Raw genomic sequence first — 21,149 nt, forward strand, 5'->3', positions numbered from 1 at the left:
AACTAATCATTTGTAAAATTAATCAGTTATCTATTTTACATTAACATCTTAATTTTCTTACTGTCAAGTAGTTGTTCATTCCCTTATAGATTTTCAGCTACTTTAAATAGTTCTAATCATATTTCACATTAATAACAATACTAATAATAAAAAATCATTTGGAAAGCCAAATTATTAACTTTTTATAAGATTCAGAATTTGTTAAGTCCACAAAAGTAATATGGGAGAAGCATCTGATCACATACAAAGAGGTTGACAAATAAAGATCTGTAGGGTCTGAGTGTAAACAACTGCAGAAGATTGGTGGTGATGACTCAGAAGAGGCTTCAAATAAAGCAAGAAACTTGATGAAGCCCTAGGAATTTTTATTGGCAAACAATGATGGTCCTCCTGTGCAAATCAAAGATACACACAGTGTAAGAATCATGCATGTGCTCATTTCTCAGAAAACATACTCCACAATCAGTGTTTGATTCGTCTGTTTTTCTGAGAATTGGCATATTGTTACAGATACAACTTGAATTTTGTCAAATACAAAATCATTATTATGATAACTTTTGGGTTTGTCCTTTTAAAAAAGCCTTACCACTTTAGGTTGACATTTTAGTAAAGTGGCAGTCTTGCCAACAATTAACCTTAGATAACTGGTTTTCTTAATCATTCATTTTATGAAACACCAAACTAAAATAAAGTTCTACAAGAAAACATACTCATATAGAAAGATTTTCACCAAGTCTGGGGCAGGATTATCCAAATTTTAAAAATGCATGTGTTGCATATGTGAACATGAAAATTTAGTATCTATGGATTGTGAAGATATGAAGTTTTTATTTTCCTTTTTCTTCTTATTTCTGTTTTCCTTTATTCTCCTACAATGAGCATGCCTTTCTCATGTCATAGAAAAATTCTAAGAAAATTTATTTGCAGAGAGAAAAATAGAGGCTCTGATAATTGTCTGAATCCATGATCCTTTGTTAACTTTTTGTGACAGTGTGTCTCTGAGGTTTATGACAAATACATGCAAAGTATTCAACTAAGAATTTTTTAACCTAAAACATTCAGACAAAAAAAAATTGGTAATGACTGAGTATTTTCCCATTGTTATATTATTCTTTATTTTTAACTATGAAGATAGAAGTTAATTTTTAACCTAACTAAATATATAAATCTCTAAACCAACATTGAACAGTTTGATATTCAATCATAATAACTATAATAATGTCACAGCAAATATATATGGTTTATTAACCACATACTGTGTGCCAAGCACTATGTATGTGTATAACATGCACATATAATTTCATTTTCTTCTTCTTTAATGTGGCACAGCTAGGATTTAGTTCCAGGTTTTCTTTGCCTCAGAATCTATGTGCTTACAAAGCAATAAAGAATCCACAGCTGTTGTAAAATCATCCTCTGATAGCTTTGGCATTTGTGGTTTTACAAAAGTGAATTTCCATTTTTAAGTGCCCCAATTAAGTGGGGGGCAAAAAGAACAAGTCCCACCAGTCCCATCTATTTTGACTTTCCCTTCCAGAAGAACTCAGTGATGACAATTAAGTCTCTCTGGGAAAACACCTTTCCCTGGACTGGAGAAAACAGCACATCCTATATAGATACACCTTTCCAACAGGAGCAGTGTAGCAGGAAGAAGTGTCAGTGCTCCACCCACGTCCCTTCGGATCCTTTATCCACTCCAAATCCTGACGTGCTTTCACTTTCAACACTTACTACATGCATCTTTTTGCTGTCAACTACCCTCAAGGTGCTGTAGCTAACTTTTTGTTCACACAGAAAAGGAATTAAGAGCAGTTAGGAATTACATGCTCCCGGGGGCAGCTCTTAACCAATAACTGACTCAAGGCTGAGGTATAAATACTGCAGCTCCCCTGTCCCTGATGGTGGAATACCTCTAGGTGTGACCTGCACTCCCTCCAGAATATCCCTGTAAGAGTAAGGAAAATGTATCTTCTGTGAAATTTTCTTGATACTGTACTCTGCTTGGCTACTCTTTTCTTCCTGTCCCACTTTTCTATTCTCCTGTGAGTTCTTTGTAAGAACTCTTGTAAAAAGTCACTTAAGTATATATATATATATATCCTTTCAAGATCTAATTCTTGGAAAACCAATTTATTAGAATCCTCAATATGCTTTAATCATGTTCTACTTAAATTACAGTACCAACTGTAGGGAATCTTTAAATACTTCTCCATGTGGTACTTCTATATAGCCGTTTGATATACATGAAAAGGTATTCTGTGGAATTGAACATTAATGGTATGTAAGACCAAAAACTGAGCAGTAGAATCCTTGTGAAAAACCATGGCTGTGAAACGTATTTTGAGAATGGTGTTCCGTAGGGTCAAAATTACATTCGAAGGCAAGAAATGTAAAAGAAACAAGAGGAACAGAGACAGGTAAGTTTCTCACTTAAAGAACCTCCTCTAGATGCTTGTTGTTTTCTTACCTCAGTTATGTTTGGAGTGGTAAGTCTTTTCTCATAAACCACTCAACTGTGGGGAAGGTTGTAAGATTCAGTGTACTGGCTTCTAACATAAGAGCTTTCAATTCTGAAGAAGGATGTAAGGATTAGAGTCTAGTATTCTCAATCTGCAGTGAACACATTTTTGGTTTTTTTGTCTGCTTTTTTGATTTTTCCTTAGGAAATCTAGTGCCTCCTATTTTTAGTCCATCTGATTTGAATTGGGAGGACTATTCCATTGGCTACAGGAGAAAGTACAAGGTTCAGGTCTCAATTTTAGAAGCTGGTGCATCATGACCACCAAGGTTGATCAACTCTGAGAGCTAAGAGAACACAATCAGAGACAACTAGACTCAATTCTGGGACTACTTTTGGAAGAGCTATTAAAAACAGGATCTTTTGTCACTAGGGTTTCCTCAGACAGTGGGATATAAACTTAGAGCTTCTAGACAACAATTTCCCACCAAATGGAGAAAGTATCTTTGAAAGCCAGAAAGGAAAGAAACTTGGAATTCTTTACACGCCTGGATCAAGTCATGCCTGATCCAAAAACCAGAAAGTCCCTTTGAACATTTCTGTTTGTCAGTACAGCCTCTTTTTGGCTTAGGCTTGTTTCAGTAATTTTCCTGTTGCTTTCATCCAAAAAAGACTTGACAAATAGAGTCTGAATGTCTGGGTTCAGATGCTAGCTAGGTTATTTTCTATGTGTGTGATTGAATTATATGATATGGTAGATTCTTCAGGATATTTTATTTTATACTCTAGATATTTTAGAATTATCAGAGCAACTAAACTACCCAAAAATAGTCAATTGAACATTTAAATTTTTTACTTAAAAGTCTTATCAGGTGCATTTTGTGGCTACATTTCATGTTAACAGAATTTCTAATGAGAGAAAAATCAAGCAGTTCTATAAGATTTCACAGTTACTAATTAAATGCTGAGCTTTTTTCAGATTTATTATGTTCCTGCTAAATATGAATGTCATGAACCTCTTGATTACCACTGGTAATGTGAGAAATAGAGTCAGGAAGAATAAATGTAAAACATAGATTACATAAAAATGCACATATCTGGAAACTGCTTATGAAGACATTAAATAAACTGCTTTAGATTTCACACCCTCTCTTTTCTGAAGTCATCCCAAATGGACAGTGGGTGGAAAGAACTAAAATCAACAAAAGATGAAATTATTTTAGTAGTGAGCTTTAGTTTTTAAATGCAAGTTAATTTTTCCAAGATATACCATTGTATCTAAATAATAATGGTAATAATAATAATAATAACAAAGCTATTATAATAGAATGCTACTTACACAATACAGGGTAGGGTGCAGTCCTTACATTTATCAGGTATAATTTGTTGTATTTTTATAATGAATTTTCTCATTTATAGAAAAGGGATCCATACTAGTACATAATTCATAGGATTGTAGTGAAGATTAAATGATGTAATCCATTTCATGTGTTTAACACACTGTCTAGCACACAATAAACAGTATGTTTTCTGTGTTAATGACAAGTTAAAAAATTAAAATCATTATGTTATTGTTATCATTTCAAAAGCAAGAATTCTAGCTTATAATTACTTGTTTTTGATTTTTCTTTAAGGACTCCATATGACTAGGCATTTGACATAAATTGATTTATGAATCATTTGTAAACTAAAATCAGATGTCCACTCTGTGAATGAAATGGGTACACAAGCACGCACATATGTTTCTAGAAACAAATTTCCTGATTCTCACTGTTTAATATACTGGCTGCTAAGGAGATAATTGCCTCTGATCATAGCAGTCATGTTCATCTCCTCATCACAAGAGCAGGGATCTCTCAGGTGAGACACGACCTGATTTGCTGCGAAATACTTTTTTTCCCAACCTGACTAATCATCTAGGACCATTGTGGTAGGGAGGAAAGGAATTAGACAACATTCTCCAAAGAGGAAAAAAAACAGTGCTTTGTAAGAAAGCTGAGCACTTATTTATGAATATTAATAACCATTAATTGAGTGCTTACTATGTACCAGTCTTATGACAGATGGCTTCCATATGTCATCTGAGTTAAATACTCAGGTGGCAGCTGCTAAGAATCCTCAATCACCTTTTTGGAATGGTACTCATGTTTTGACAGGTAATTTTCTGCTAAGTTATTACCTGCCAGTTCTCCTCCATTTAGAATTCCAGTATAGGCTAATTTATTGTGATCCACCTACCAGTTCTTTGAGTTGCCACCCATTCAAGGTATTAGCACTAGTAGATACCTCCTTCTGTGGCTTCAGCATTCTTTGGTGATCTACCTGTTTGTTCACATTGATCATACTAGTTTAGTGATGCAGTATTTTCTGGCAGTTCATTTTGATTTAAATAAGTGGTCTATTTAAAATGCAAAGTTAATATATTAACATATGAAGAATGCTATGGAGCAAGGGGGATCTTTGAGGGGTCATTAGAATGGAGATGATTATTAAATCACTTGAAACTGTGCCATTACATAGGTTAAGTCAAAATAAATGATGCTATCTTCATCCTAACTACAGAGATCAGCCAGTTATGGCGACATTTCCCTTTCATCCTTTCAGCTCCATTTCCTCCCCACTTCATCTTTTTTTTTTTTAATCTTCACAAATACAGTGTCAAAATTGAGCTTAAATAAGGAAGACCAATTTGAAGCAATTCCCTCATCCAAAGTTTCCTCAGACCATAGATGAGACATTCATGAACCTTGTATTTCAAAAAGAGCTTTGCAAAAGCCTTTTCTTATTTTGCTTCTATATTTGCCTGAAATGTGGGTCCTCAACAGGTGTAAAATAATACTAGGTCGTAAAAGCAGAACTTTTTTCCTTTTCTTTCTTTCTTTCCTTCCTTCCTTCTTTCCTTCCCCCTCTCTGGTTTTGTGCTTCTTAAATAAGCATTGCCATAAGTAAGGACTTTTATTCCATCCTTTCCTGTCATTGTGCTTTTATGGAGTGAGCATCCTATTAATTTTATCTGGAGACAGAATGCATTTGTTAACCATCTGGCCTAGTTCAACCTGAATTGAAAGTTAAAGTCCTTCACACACTTGTAGGAACTGTGCTTCAATTCTATACTTTTAGCCCATAAATAGAATTTTTATTACTTGTGCTATTGGAGGAAGCTTATATTTCTCCCCTGGATTTCTTAAGCCTCTTTATCCACAGCTTAAATCCAGGCCACACCAAGTTTTTAACTCGAAACTGGTACAGAGAACCACTTTCCTAAGATGCTTATATTTGGGATTATTCTTAACTTGAACCTCATTTCAGAAAATCCTGTCGGTGGCCATTTTTCATCAGAGAGGGAATCAGAATAACAAAACCAACAAAGAGTGTCTTTTTTAAATTTTCAGACTGTTCAGCTAGCTACTCTCATTTCCTCAACTTGAAATATTCATACAAAGAGCTTGGTATATAAGATTGTCCTATGGGGCTACACTATGGATAAATTCATGAGTTCTGTAGGAAAGCAATCTCACTGTTAAAGAAAAAGGAAAAAAAAATTTTCTGAGTGATCTAAATGTAGTCAGGATCCTGTCCTACTGGTCATTGTCTATATCAGGTTTCCCTTGGGGGAAAAAATGTTACCGTGTGCGTGTATTACTCTGGTATTTGACACTACAGTTACTGTAGCCAATTGAAAAGCCACAAATAGTTCGGTCATACAGCAGTGATAGCAGAATGGTACTTGCATGTAGAGTAAAAGGACACAGACAAGCTGTTTGTAACTGAGTGCAAATTACCTAACATCTGTGAGTCTCAGCTTTCTCTTTATAACTAGAGATAACAATGGGTGCATACAGGGCTTCTTGAAAGGATCAAATGAGAGCATGTCATGAGAATAGTTCCAGAAATATAAACTTTGAACCAATAATACAGCTTACTAAATTGTCTTGTTACCACGATCGTCACATAGGGACAGGAATGTTCTGTTTTCCAAAGCTTCCCTAAGAATTTTATTGCCATTTTCTACTCCATAATATAGACACTAGTTTGCACATGAAACATAAACTGGAGCCCATCATTTCAAGGTGTGCTAGAGCTGAAAATGGCACCATATTTAGCAGTTAATTAACAGCTTCTTCATAATGTTTTATCAATACATAATAATAGCCCTAGATAAATATCTCACCAATCATGTGAGTGCTCTATTGCTCTACAGTAGAGAGAATGATAATTTGGTCGTTAGGTTCTTGAGGCCCATAATCCTTCAGAATTATATTCAGAAGTATAATTCCTTCAGAATTATAGTGCTTGACCTTAGCTTATCTCATAATCATGAACTTCCATATAAAGAAGTAAAGGAAACATTATATATGATTTATTAATAATTAACTATTATATCACTAATATAGCTAACATTTATTGAACACATTATATCCCAGGCACTCTGCTAGGTGCTTCATTTAAACCACATAGTAACACTAGGAGATACAGGACTATTGTTACTAACACTTTGTAGATGAGGACTACAAATTTTTTTGACTGGGACTAAAATAGTTAGGGTAACATGCCCAGTATCACATAGTAAAATTTTTTTTTGAAAAAGGATTTGAACTAAAGTCTGTCTTTTCATAGTGACTGAGCTCTAAATCACCATGTTTTGCTTTTCCTGCATGAACTAACCAGCTACAACATAAGAGTCACCTTATTAGGCTGTATAATATGTGCTTAGAAGTATATTCTTCATCCAGTGAATTGATGTGTTTTATAACCCATGGGTAGAATTCCTTTTGTCCAAGGGCCAGAAGACAAAATCAGAGAGTGTTTTGTAACATATTGAGATACCTCTAAATTTCGGTAAAGGTTCTAGAGATGGGTTCCAACCAAGGTCAGCTGGAAAAAAAAGGAGGTAACTTTTCTTCCTTCAGCTGAGTTCCAGCTTGGATTTGAAATCTTTCTCTCTTGGAATTGCCAGTTACCTAAAAAGTAAGAACTGTGGGTCTCCTGAGAAAGGTGGTGATAGACTGGGAGAGAAAGGATGAAGAGTTACTTGCAGAAGTATATATATATATATATATATATATATATATATATATATACTTCTTGGATGAGTTTTAAAGCCTTTACATTAGTTTAATTTTAGAAATGGCAGTGTAAAAATCCAAATTTGTTTTTTGAAATAGAAAAAAAATGAAAGGAATGTTTGACATTGGATTCAGTGTGTGTATAAGATGAAAGGAGACCCAATTTCTAGGCTGAGGTCCTGTTTTTTGAAAGTACACCCTCTGCAATTTTTCTTGAGGAGAATTTGGCAACACAAATCAGAAATCTTAGCTCTTAAATTCCTTTTATCCAATGATTCTAATTTTCTAGAAATATACTGAGGAAGTTCTCATGGCAATAGGCAAAATATAGCCACAAGGATATTCCTTACGTTATTTTTCATAATAACAAAAAATGAGAAAAAAGGAAAAAAATGTCCACAGTAGGAAACTGGTTGAAAATATACATTTGAATGCCCCACTGTCATTACAATTGAGGGTATAGAAGACTGTTTAATGACCAGGAGATACATTCATAGTATATATTTTTAAAATTACTTTACAAAAGAATATGCTGAACCACTTATAGCAGCCAAATAAATCAGTATTGGATTATAACGCAAAATATAAAACAAATTATCTACTAATCAATACTGATACAAATAAAGGATTGAATAAATTAATAGAGGGGGACGAGTGACAAATCTTATATGCAGAAGAATTCCAAATAAATTACATAGATTCAAAGCTCAGAGGAGGTGAAACATAACTCTGCTCACTGTGGACAGTACATATTGACCTCTTTCCAACAACTCAATGTGCAAAGAGGAAAATGAGGAAGTTTATTGTAGAGAATCCAGACAAAAACTACTTCAGGAGGCCAGTATCAGCAGGTATAGATCATTTTGATGGAACAGTAACCTCGTTAGGATGTGATGATGGCACTTTACCTTTGTGGTCCTCTTGTCCAAGACCCTTAACCTCAGTCTAAATATGAGGAAAATATTACATTCATTCCAGTAGAGGGCCATCCTACAATAAAACTGACCACCACTCCTCAAACTGTCGAGGTCACCAAAAACAAGGAAAGTATGAGATACTGTTAGAGCCAAGAAGAGCCTAAGAAGACAAGAAAACTCAATGTGGTATTTTGGAATTAAAAAAAAAAAAAAGCATTAGGTAAAAACCAAGGAAATTTGAGTTAAGTATGAACTTTAGTTAATTTTAAAAAGTATTCATGTGGGTTCACTCATTTAAAAAAAAGGTACTGTCTTAATGCAAGATGTTCATAACACGGGAAACTGTGTGTGGCATTATATGGAATTTCACTATACTATCTGCTCAATTTTTCTGTTCTAAAACTATTAAGAGTCTATCAATCAAAAAAAAATAGATGAAATGGGAGAAAAAGAAGCAAGAATCTTCTGATTCTCAGAGATAGAAAAAACTTCAATAACAGCCTAACATTAGTTCTACAAAAGAAATTGATAGTTACTCCCTCCAATCTCAATTTAACAAGGGGCAACCTGGGGAAAGGTTAATCAGTAAAGCTCCCAGAGTGATTACCCTTGAATCTTCCTTTTTTGAAAATTTGTAAGGAAAGAACAGATTCTAGGAAAAATGTGTATCACATGTTGCTACGCCAACCTATTTTCAGCAGTCTGCAAACTCCATAGGGCCTTTATGTAGTCATCTGTATTTCCCCAGGACCAAGTCCAGAGTCTGCTGCTTGAAGAATTTCTTGTGACTAAGTGAAGGAATAAAGAAATTAAATTATTGAATGAGGTATCCCATGCATATTTCTTAAGTTAATAAATACTGGAGCTTAATTTGCCAAATCAGTGAATGGGAGGATGTCAGTAATCCTTATAAAGATTAAACACATTATCTAGAAATGGTAAATCCATTATTCTGAGCAAGTCATTGAGAATTGTGTTTGCACCAAAATATAATGCAGAGACCCCTTCTCTCCCTCCTGTGTATTCCTTTTTACCTCCTCAGCCATTAGCAACACTAACAATTGCCATGATTAATAAACTTGTTGCAATTTATTGATTGCCTATTATAAGCCAGGAACTCTAGTAGTTAAATAGGGAAGTTTAATCCTCTTCTTACAATAATCCTCTTCTCTCTATCCTCCACTTATCATCTATCTATCTATCTATCTATCTATCTATCTATCTATCTATCTAATCTATGTTTTATCCTTTGTCTTACAGATAAGAAAACTGATCATAGTGGCCCTGCTATTGACTGGGAAACTAAGAATGTAAACCTTGATATCTTTGAATTCAAAGTCTGTGTTTTTCCCAGAACACTGTTGTCTTGAAATTTTAGTGAATCCAATGATAAAAACTTCAGTCCTGGGGTGAGTGTGTGTATGTGTGTGTTTGTTGAAGGTTAATGTCTTTCAGTTTCTTAAAGATTTCAAGGTTTGTCAGTTCTCAGATTGGCGTAGACTTTACCATATTATTTTATGCCAAGCAATGTAAAATCATGATAAAATGCAAAGCAGTTAACAGGAACCTAAAGAGTAGGTTTCAGTACACATGTGGGGCAATAGGACAGACTATGCCTAAGAAAATATTATTCTCTCTACCCACTCAACTCAATGAGGAAAAAAATATGTTAAACTACTTATTAGACATTCAAATAGGAAAATTTTAAGATATCTCTCTCACTTAAAAAAAAAAAGTGTTAAAAGCTTGAAAAATCACAATGCACCTAGTTTGATTTTAAAATACTGCTATCATCCTGAGGAACCTGAGCAACCTTTCTGTGGTATGATCTGTGATGATGTCCATATGTGTAAAAAGAAAAGCAAACATCAAATAGCTGCTCTGTCATCTGAAAGTTCTGGAATAGATAAAAAAACATCTTGCTGAGACTCCATATTTATTGCTTGACATTAATAGTCAAGCTGGATATCTTTTCCTACATAAACTAGAAAAAATAAATAAGATAGACATGTATACATAAATATAGTATGTATATTTACTATGCATGAAGGCTCCAGAAAAAGTAGGAACATTCAGTGCAGCTACTAATTTTATTTACATTCCAGACCACTGACAGCAAAGCTACTAAATTAAGATTCAAAAAAAAGGAAAAGAAAAGAAAATATGTTTGGTTGTTTATAAAAGCCATAGAAGAGTTATGAAGTTTATCAGTTTAAATTCTTTACTGAGAGTAAAAGCTTATATTTTCTTGAAAGGAGACACACAGATCTATCAGTCAGTCATACTATATTTGCATAGCACCTATCCAAGGAGTTTGTCAGGGTATTTCACAATACAATTAATTTGCAGCTTAGATAATTAAGAGTCTGCCATGTTAAACAAATGAGACAAAGCTGAGAGCTGAATGCTGTGATCATGTCAGCTCTGAAACTCCAACACAGAAAGTTAGTTACATATCCCCAAAGTCATAGCAATTTAAGTTCAAACAGGTATCTGAAATTTTGTCTTAATTGTTCCATACTCGCATTAGCCTATGGTGGTTTGGAGTCTATGAGTAAACACTCTCACCAGCCTTCTGTAGACCTCACTCTCTATACTCCCTGCCTGCATAATTGCAGCAGCCTCTGAGGTTGGTTGGTATGTTTCTTGAGCTCCTCCAAATTATCTATTCCAGATTTTTATAAATGGTATATATATGTCATCATCACATAAAATCCATTGGTGTGTATGCTCCTCAGTGACCCTGATTGATTTTTGGAAACACTTTTTTCTTCTTGATCAAAAACAACTTGAATTTTGAAAAGGTTATCTTTTGAATTATTAAAAATTCTAATATGAAAAATTAAACTTACTTTTTTGCTGAAATACTAGTAATTACAGAGAATCTAAATGGGAACTATATCCATAATTTCATTCCCCAGATAACATCTTTTTACCATTTTGCTGAAATTTTTAAACCTTCTTTTAGGAAGACATTCACAGAATTGAGGGCTAACTATATCTGCACATGGGTAATTAATCCATTTTTAAAATAAGTAACTTGATGTAAATATCAAATGGCTATGAGTATGAGTTTTGAAGTCAGAATCAGTGAGATTTAGATTTGAATCCCAAATCTGAATTTATGTTAGTCAAATTGTTTCATTTGTCTAAACTTCATCTTATATACCCTCAAAATTAGCATTAAAAAATAACCTGAGTTTTAGCTGTATGGGAATAAATGGAGCTACCTTTACCCTCCTGCTGGAAACAATTAGAAAAGTAGACGAATATATGGGCACAAATCTAATTCTAGAGATACAATGGGCAGCGCAAACCTGTGATCCCCAAAGGAGGGGAAATACGTGAAGTAAGCTGTTGGTATCCCTGGTTTTCTATCTATAGGGAATAAGGAGGCAAACATCAATAGGATGTGATTGCATCACTGAATAGAGGAGGCACAGGTGACTGAAGTAGTTGGGATGGCAGAGTAGAGTATGAGAGAGGATAGGAGTAGAAAAAGAAAAGGCCCCTAAAATCTACATAACAGTGACACTTGAGTCTAAGTGAGGAACAATATCCAGAGCTCAAACATGGCCGGGAGACTTTAAAGTTCCACCAAGCTAGAGAAGAGAGACTTAGCAAACATTTGGAGCATACAGTAGAGGGGTGCATCTTAGTAGTAAACTAGCCTTAAACTAACATCTACTCTATATCTACTCTAAGGATGCTTAATAATAAGCTACAGGAAGATCAAGCAGTTTTACAGGAACTTAATTGCTGTCAGTAAAATTCAGTACTTGATTCCACATACAACAAACTAGTGAGTAAAACAAAAAATAAGTAGACTGACAGATACAGAGAACAAACTACTGGTTACCAATGGGGAGAGGGAAGCGGGGGGCAATATAGAGGTCATGGGTAAAAAAAGGTTTATTACAGAATTATATGAAATCATGTGTGTGAAAATTTTGAACATTATAAAGCACTGCAGAATTTAAAGGATCTTTCACTGAATAAATTAATGAATAAATAATAAGCTGTATCAACAATCTTAAAAAAAAAACAGTACTTGAACTAAATACACCATAATCCAGCATTCAACAACATAACACTTATGTCTCGAATTCAATTTAAAGATACTAAATAACCTAAAAAGCATTTAAAAATAGGAATCATGATTAGGAGAAAAAACAGTCAACAGAAACATATAAATTACAGAGATGATAGAATTAGTTAACAGGGACTTTCATGTCATCAATAGGAGCCCTTAATAATGGCAGGGGATTATAGCTAAAGGAACTACAGACCTCAGACTCTAAAAATGAAAGAGTCTCTAGGGAAACCCAAAGACAACAGGGAAAACAAAAACAATAGAGGAAATTTTAGTCTCTGACACCAAGACTACAACAAGCAGTAAACACAGCCTAACCCCTTGCCAGATAAACATAAAAGTTACCACCATAATCTAGTGCAAAATCAATTCCTTGCACCTATTATTGCATCATATATAGGTTTTAACAACAAAATAAAAGTCCCGTTAAAGAGTACTGTCTTTAGAGACAAAGTTAAGTGTTAGAACCAGACTCAAATACGGCAAAATTTTTTAAACCATTAAACTGAGAATTTAAAATTACTAAGATTAATACACTAAAGGCTCTAATGAAAAAAGCAGACAACATGCAAGAACAGATGATTAATGTTGCAGAAAAAGGAAATTCTAAAAAAATCAAAAGAAAATGGTAGACATAAAAACACTGTAATACAATTGAGAGTGCCTCTGATAGACTCAACAGTGGAGTAAACATGACTGAGGAAAGAGCAAGTGAACTAGAAGAAATATCAATAGACACTTGCCAAACTGAAATGCAAAGAGAAAAAAAGAATAAAAACAACAAACAACATCAACAAAAGAAAAGAATATCAAAGAACTGGGGGCAATTATGCATGGTGCACCAAATGTCTAAAGGGAATACCAGGAGAATGAGGAGAGAAATGAATAGAATAAATATTTGAAGTAATAATAACTGGAAATTTTCCAAAATTAATGGCAGCTATCAAACTACAGACCCAGGAAGCTCAGAGAAGAACAAGCAAGATAAATGCCAAAATAATCTACACATTTAAGAGAAGGAGTATTCCCAGAGATAAAGGGCATTATTTCCTAATTACTCAGGAAATATTTCCACAAGTATTTAGTGAAAACCAGTCAGTATTTCAGGAACTGTCTGAGGTCCTAAAAATGAAAAACTAAATCAAAATAAGATGTGGCATTTATCTGTGTAATTTTTTCTCTTTATATAACTTCTTCTTATTAACCTGTTCACCTACTTATTTTCTTTCCTCTGTCCCTCCTGCCTTTCCTTTCTTTCTCTCATTTACCAAAATACATAAATCTTAGTTTCATGAATGTATAGTTTAAAGCATAAATACTAGTCAGTAGTTGGTTAGCAAAAGAGTTTATAAACATTGCTAATAAGAGAAAAAACAAACTTTGTATTCTCCTCTGAATCAGTTAGCTTTTTTCAGTTTTTGGTGTATGAAACGTATTACAGAGAAGTGCAGGACCTCAGAAAGTGAATGAGATTTAAATGGATTTGTACAAAGCAGTCTCCACATTTGGAAAAAAAAAAAAAACCCAAATGCTGTACAGCAACATTTTTATGAAGAGATGTCAGAGAACACTATTTATAATTATTGTTCAATAGTTTATAAAAACACTTGCAAATAAACCTACTAGTAGCGATTTATAACTTAAAAAGCAAGAAGTTTGATTTTTTTATTTTCAGATTGCTAATTATAACCTACCATATAATTAATTTTCTAGGGAATATGTTGTTTTTTATGTTTGTTAATGTTGCAAATTTAGAAAAATCAGAATAGTCTTTGGTAGATACCAAAGTTTATAATGAACTAAAAACACCCTTTAGTGTGTTTGCAATGTTACACAATGCAGCTTGTTTTCTGAAAACTGTTGGTGAGTGTATATAAAAGCTATTTGTTAGTAGCTCACATTTGTGTAATATTTTCCAGAGTATACAAAACATTTTCATATACATTCTGTCCATTTGAAGAAATAAATCTATATTTTAGTTACACAAAATATACTTTTCTTACACAAGGCATTTTAACATTATCACTTTGACCCCATGGATGCTTTGGACTTCCCATTTTAACCTGCAGGAATTTCAATTTTTATATTAATGGCTTAATACAATTTATTAATATAAATTGATTAATATAATTAATACAATGGATTAAATACATAATTTAATTGTAATTAATTTAATAAATATAATCTCAACATTTATTAATTTTTTCCAATAAAATCTTACAAAGTATACTCCAGTAAATCACTTATTTCCTTGACAGTTTTCTATGAAATTCAGTTCAGTAATTCTCACCGTTTTCCCATTCTTCCTTAATTTTATTTTATATGCAGTAAATATTTATGTATAAACTTTACAATGAGCCTATACTTTATCAGTTTTTTTCTGGTACATACACATGAGGTTTGCCATATTTTTACATGTATTATCCATTCTAATCTTGAAAAAAAACACAGGAGGCAGGTATCACAACCTTTTTGGATGAGAATATGGAAATTCATTGAGGTTAAGAAGCATGTTTGCTAATGGTCAGACAGCTTTTGAGAAAATGGGGAATTCAATCTGCCTCCTCTGGCTTTGAGAGCAATTATCTTAGCCATTTACTGAAAAATGTCCAAGTTCAGAACTTAAAATCATGTGGGAGTAAGTTTGAAGTGCCCTTTTCTCAAAAACATGAAATTGAACACATTACTTCTCCAACCTTAGCCTCATTTTCTGCATAATATAATGAAAATACTATATTTGCACAATTATGAAGATTATGTATATCACATAAATTCTTAGTTATAAATGATTAACAAGTGAAATTTATTTATATGAGATTCTTGGAACTAGCCTTAATCATTTTCAGTTATTTATTATATAAGAGTAAATTTTAAATGACAGGAATCCATATTTTCTAATGCCAAATATCATAGAATAAGCTATCAATATTCTTTTTAGATACTATCTTTGGTATTCTGTTTAAATAAATCAACTAATTCTCAAAGTACTGAGACAAACTTTTTTTTACGCTTTAATTTCTGAGGAAGTTTGAAAATGTTGAAAGTTCATCATATCTTAAAAGTTAGGCAAAGAAATAAAAACTGACAAAGCCTCTCTATGTCACTATCTTAAGAATAATTTGATCAATCAGTAATTATTTATTGGACAAATACCATCCAACCAGTATTGTATAAAAATGAAATGTGGTCCCTTAAATACATGAAAAATGGATAACTTGAGAAATTTAAAGATCTACAAGATTTCATACATAGAAAGGAAGCTAAAAGATTTAGTAACTGCCATTACTTGGATTGCTTAGTATATTTACTTAATAACAAAATGGAGACTTTTAAGGATGTTTTCCATAGTTTGGAATGTAAATCACTATTTCTAAATGTGATGTCCACATTAGGAATACACTCTGGATTTATAGGTAAGCCCTCAAAGGTGGTAATGAGAATCAAGTCTCTTACAAAAAAAAAAAATATGTTTTATAAATAAGAAGAGTCACTGTTACCTGGGAGCTTGTTAGAAGTGGAGAAATTAGACATCACCCCAGATCTGCAGAATCTCAATTTAACCATGCCCCCAGGTAATTCATATATACATCAATATTTAAAATGGCAAATCTGGTCTATCCATCTGTCTCTTCGTTACTTGGTTACTAGTGTTTATGGGAATAAAAATGAAATTTGAATATTGCCAAAAAAGCAGAGAGATGTGGATATTCTATGCAAAAATGCAGGTATTTGACAGCCTTCAAAGCTTTCCAAACCTGTTGCAGATAAACAGTTAGGTTAGTAAAACAAAATGCCTCCCCTACCAGGGCTGGTTTGGCTCAATTCTAATTATTGTCTGTGAACAGTGGCATTTAATTAGCCTTATTTTGGAAACTATCAGTGCAGGTTTTTCATTTACAAGAATGGTTGATTAATTAAGCAAGGAGACACTCCAGGCAACATATTTCTGGATGTAGAACGAGATGAAGTCAAGGACGTGTTGAAAATCTAGTGACCTGCTCACCATCTTGTAGAAGTGCACTTATTTTTTTTGCAATGTGCTGCCTAAATAGGTTTCATTACAGTCAATTGAGAGTAAATGTCAGCACATTTATTGGGGAATTATTGCCCCAATCATTTTCGGAGTATTATACGTGTTTGTTTAAAGTCCAGTCAAAAAGTTCCACTTTTGCCCAGCATTTGAAATCTGTTTGCTAATTTACCATAGAGCAACATTTGAACACCAAAATATTTGTTTGTTTAAATTAAAACAACCAGGAAAAAAAAAACAACCTTACTTTCCAAGGGCAAAGCATTCCAGTTTTACAGATGAATCCTTTGCAGCTTGTATAGTTTCAGGAAAATGCACTTCAATCTTTGGTTCATATTCCCCCATCACACCTGTTAAATACCAAAAGAACTAGCAGCATTTCTAGAGAATAGAAGTTTTCTCTGAAGTAAATGCTTTCTTTACCAAAATCTGATTATTCTGTCCTTCAATTAACAGTATTTTTCTTATACCTTAATGAGTTACAGAGAGCTGAGAAACTTCATGATGCTATATAAGGAATTAGTTTATTTCTCTCTCCCCTAAAAAGGAAATACCTAAGATATATCAAAGTATCAGAGTAGAGACATTCCAAATTTCCTTGTATTCCACAACAGCATCTTAAGAGGAATTAGTGTTTCCAATTAAGAACTGAATATACCAGATTTTAAAATGCTTCTGTATTATCAAGCAAGTTTCTTCTCTAGAGATTTCTTAGGTCTATCATCCCTTCACAGAACTCAAGGACCAGATCTATTTAGGAATAAGGAAGTTTTCAGCTAACACTGTGTAAGAGGTCTGATGCAGCACCTCTTAATTCAAAATATCAGCGCTTTTGCAACAAAACCTATGAGGTAACCAGTTGGGATACATAAGGACATAAATATTCTTATGTTGGTTTATTAAGGTTTTACTGCTAAATGAATTTGCTGTACACTTACAAAAACATTTCTGTTCTTATAATTTTAAACTTTTCAAAAGGTATTGTGGATATGGGCTAAGATAAGAATAAGACAATAGTCTAAGGTATTGTAAGTATGCTATCTACCAGATGAGTTGGAACAAACAGAACTATATCTCTAGGCTATCTTCATTAACATAATTAATTTAATCAATAACAAATTGAGATTCTTTAAATTTTTGAATTTTTTTTTTTAGTTATATACCAAACACTAAGAGTAATACATTCCTATAAATGATTTATTGGTGGCCAGTACAATTGCACAAAGCATGAAATTTATAAAATACATATAAAATAAAAATACATCATTTTTAAGACCTTAATCATTCCAGACATTCAAAGAGGCTATGGTTGAGGAGGTAGAGAGTACTACTTCATTCAACTAAATTAGTAAGTTTTATGTTTTCTATTTCCTTGACATTTGATATTTCTTGAGTGACTACTTTGGAAGATGTTTCTTTTTTTGTTTTTTAAAAATATTGTGTATAATGCTTCTGGTCTATTTTTACCATATTATGTTGAAAAGAATAGAAGGGATAGAAGAATGCAGAAATTGAGAGGAAACAGAAACTAAGTAGACAGGAAGAAAACAAGAGGGAAATAAGGTAGAGTTTCTATGTATATCTTTGGCTTATGAGTTCTTCCAGTCATGAACAGAGTGCTCACTGAAGGGGAGAAATAAGACTTATGAGTAAATCTAGTGGTTTCTGAATTCTAAATTAAGACCATGCAAACATCTTTGAATAGTTAGTGATTATGAAAGCTCTGTATAAGAACTCCCTGTGTGGAGCTAGTTCCATGATTCTGTCAGCCATTGTTAGCATTATATTTCTGCTTTTCTTAAACTCTTTGGAGAGGAGAAAAACACCATGAAGTATTATATTTCAAGTCCAGAATCTGGTCATAAAATGCATCAACAGGTTTTCTAACTTTACATTTCCCTCTGTGAATATTTAATTAAAGAATCAACTAGAGGGTTTTTTCCTACTTCAGTGACTTTCTTAGGTTTTCTAGCTCTTTAAATCTCGTGGCTTGGCTAAACTACAAAACTCATCAGAGACCAGTCTGAATTATGTTCCTTGCAGGAATATAATTAGTATGAATCTTGTATCTCATTTTTCTTTGGAATGCTCATAATTAACATTGATTTGATTTTCTTTCCTTGGATGTGAGTTGTTTACCTGTCTTGCCAACCAGAAAAATAAAGAGTGAACAAAAGAGACAAATATGAAAAAGAAGGCAGCATTAAAGAGAAGCTATATCATATGTTCATTGAAAATGTATTAATTCCATTAGTAAGTTTGGCAGCAACCACACATGTACATATATGCTGCCTATTGCTCCAAACAATCTTCGTTTTTTACAATATACTTCTTAAGCAAAGAAAAGATGATCTGTTCCAATGCCAGAAAAGACAGAGCACAGTATCCCCAGAATCATATATACTCTACCACATGGATAAATTATATAATTTTCTATTATTTTTGATAATACCTGATTTTCATCATATTTGTGAATTAAACCTCAACTAATAGATGATATGTCTCCACTGAGCCAGAGGGAAGCAGAAAGCTCTATTGATCTCCCCCAGGCTTCAAAAGCCATGAACAAAATATATTCTCAAGAAAACTCAGCATCTTACCATCAGTGCGCTGCACTAAAGGAGTAGGTGGCCCTTGAACACTTCTCTGGGCTTCTTTGTTTGTTATGAAGCAAGTGTAGTTGCCAACATCTGATGGTTCCACTTTAGCAATGTACAAGTTTCCTGTCTCTTGAGATACAAACCGCCTTTTGTCCTCTTGGACATATAAGGGGTTATCATTGAAAGTCCATGCATAAGATAAATCTGGAAAACAGAAAAAATAAGTATTAGCCTTACTCCATTCATTGTTATCTGAAAGTTCTGTACCCTACATCTCCATAAATAGATTAAAATTGTGCTCCTGTTTCTACAATTTATACCTGTTGTCCTGGTATAACTGTAATATTCCCTTATAGTCAAATATATCCCAATTTGGATGATATGGTCTCCCTGTCAGTCATAGGCTTTGTGTGAGTAAGGATGTGATGATGGGGTGTCAAAGGAATAAGGAGATGAACTTACTAAGAAAAAACTGTAAGATATGTAAAATACTGTTGGCTCAACACGCACACTTATTTTCTTCAGCAATACTCATGTTAAAGCAGTATTTCTCAATATGCAATCAGGAGGATGCTGACAATAATCATGCTTTGGTGTACTTGTTAACAATTTAACTTCAAGGTGTAAGTTCAAGGACTTTACCACTAATCTTGGAATTTATTCAATCATTACATAATTTCTGAGCGTGCCTATTTTGTGACCATTTTTGGACTTAGAGTACAAGAAAGTAAAGCCTATGCCCTGTAAAGCTCAAGCACTTACAATTCATTATAATTATTGGGAAGATATGTGCTTTGACAGAAATAACACAGGGAGCCTAGAGAAGGAGCCTACAATGAACTGTGGTCAGAAAGTCGTCTTCTGAGAAGAATTTCATGTTCAAACCAACAGAATTGATGAGAGCTATCCAGGCAACAGATGATCAAACAAACATTGCTCAGAGAGTGAAGAGTGTGAACAAAAGCTTAAATATGAAAAAGAGCACGTCCTTTTTTCTAAACAATAAACCTCTGGAAATATTATATATAAATATGATTATAACTATATATAGACACATACAATCAATACAGTGAACATACTATAAAATGCACAGATCCTGAGTATTCAGTTCAGTTAGTAACAGGCTAAATCCTATGTAATCACCACCTCAAAATAAAATATAGAACATTTCCATCTCTTCAGAAATTTTCTTATGCCCTTTTTTGGTCAAATTCTTATCAGTGTAACAACTACCTGATTTCTGTCATCATAGGTATATCTGCCAGTATTTGGATTTCATAAAAATGGAATCAAACAGAATGCACTGTTCTGTGTCTGATTTGTTAAACATATTTTTAATGTTTCCCTATGTTGTTTGGACTATCAGTCAAATTATCAGTTCTTTCCTTTCTATCACTGAGTGATATTCCATTTTGGTGACTTTCTTGTTGATGAGCATTCAGGTTGTTCTCAACTTGGGATCATCATACATTAGGTTGAAATAAACCTTCTTTTCTAAGACGATGGATATTTTTATTTTTCTTGGATAAGTTCCTAGGAGTGAGCCTAGGAGTGAACGTAGATGTATGTTCATAAAAAACTACAAAATTTTTTTCTAAAGCTATTGTACCAGTTGATATCTCCATTAGCAGTACATGAGAGTTAGAGTGGCTCCACATCTTTTCAGAATTTATGTTGTGTCATTTTTTATCCAGAGATCCTTGAGCAAAGGAAAATATCCTAGTGGATTAAGATTTTTTAAGTGTGGTACTATATGGAGGTTAAGAAATTACATGTATTGTGGAAACTAGGTAGAACTGAACTTATGTCCAGGAAAGTGAAAAAACATAACTAGTTCAAAACAGAATCACCACCTTCCCCCAGAATAAGTGGAAGGTGTAGGTGCTGGGGGTGAAGAAGAGGGATATGCTAACTAGGTCAGGACATCACAGACTTGGAGACCACAACTCACAGAAGAGCACCTGAAGCAACTAGGGGCCTATTGT

The 21,149-nt window shown here is 33.4% G+C and overlaps 1 protein-coding gene across 1 annotated transcript in view; it reads right to left on the reverse strand.

Annotated features, from left to right (window-relative positions):
* Positions 1-21,149, reverse strand: part of LOC105095302 (contactin-6) — a 255,776-nt gene that overhangs the window by 70,872 nt on the left and 163,755 nt on the right. Inside the window, exons 6-7 of the mRNA XM_010987428.3 lie at positions 19,165-19,368; positions 16,812-16,914 (exon numbers count right to left, since the gene is read on the reverse strand). Coding sequence (XP_010985730.2) covers positions 16,812-16,914; positions 19,165-19,368 — 307 coding nt within the window. The remainder of the gene's footprint in view (positions 1-16,811; positions 16,915-19,164; positions 19,369-21,149) is intronic.

This window comes from Camelus dromedarius, chromosome 17 (assembly GCF_036321535.1).
Source record: "Camelus dromedarius isolate mCamDro1 chromosome 17, mCamDro1.pat, whole genome shotgun sequence".
Lineage (NCBI taxonomy): Eukaryota > Metazoa > Chordata > Mammalia > Artiodactyla > Camelidae > Camelus > Camelus dromedarius.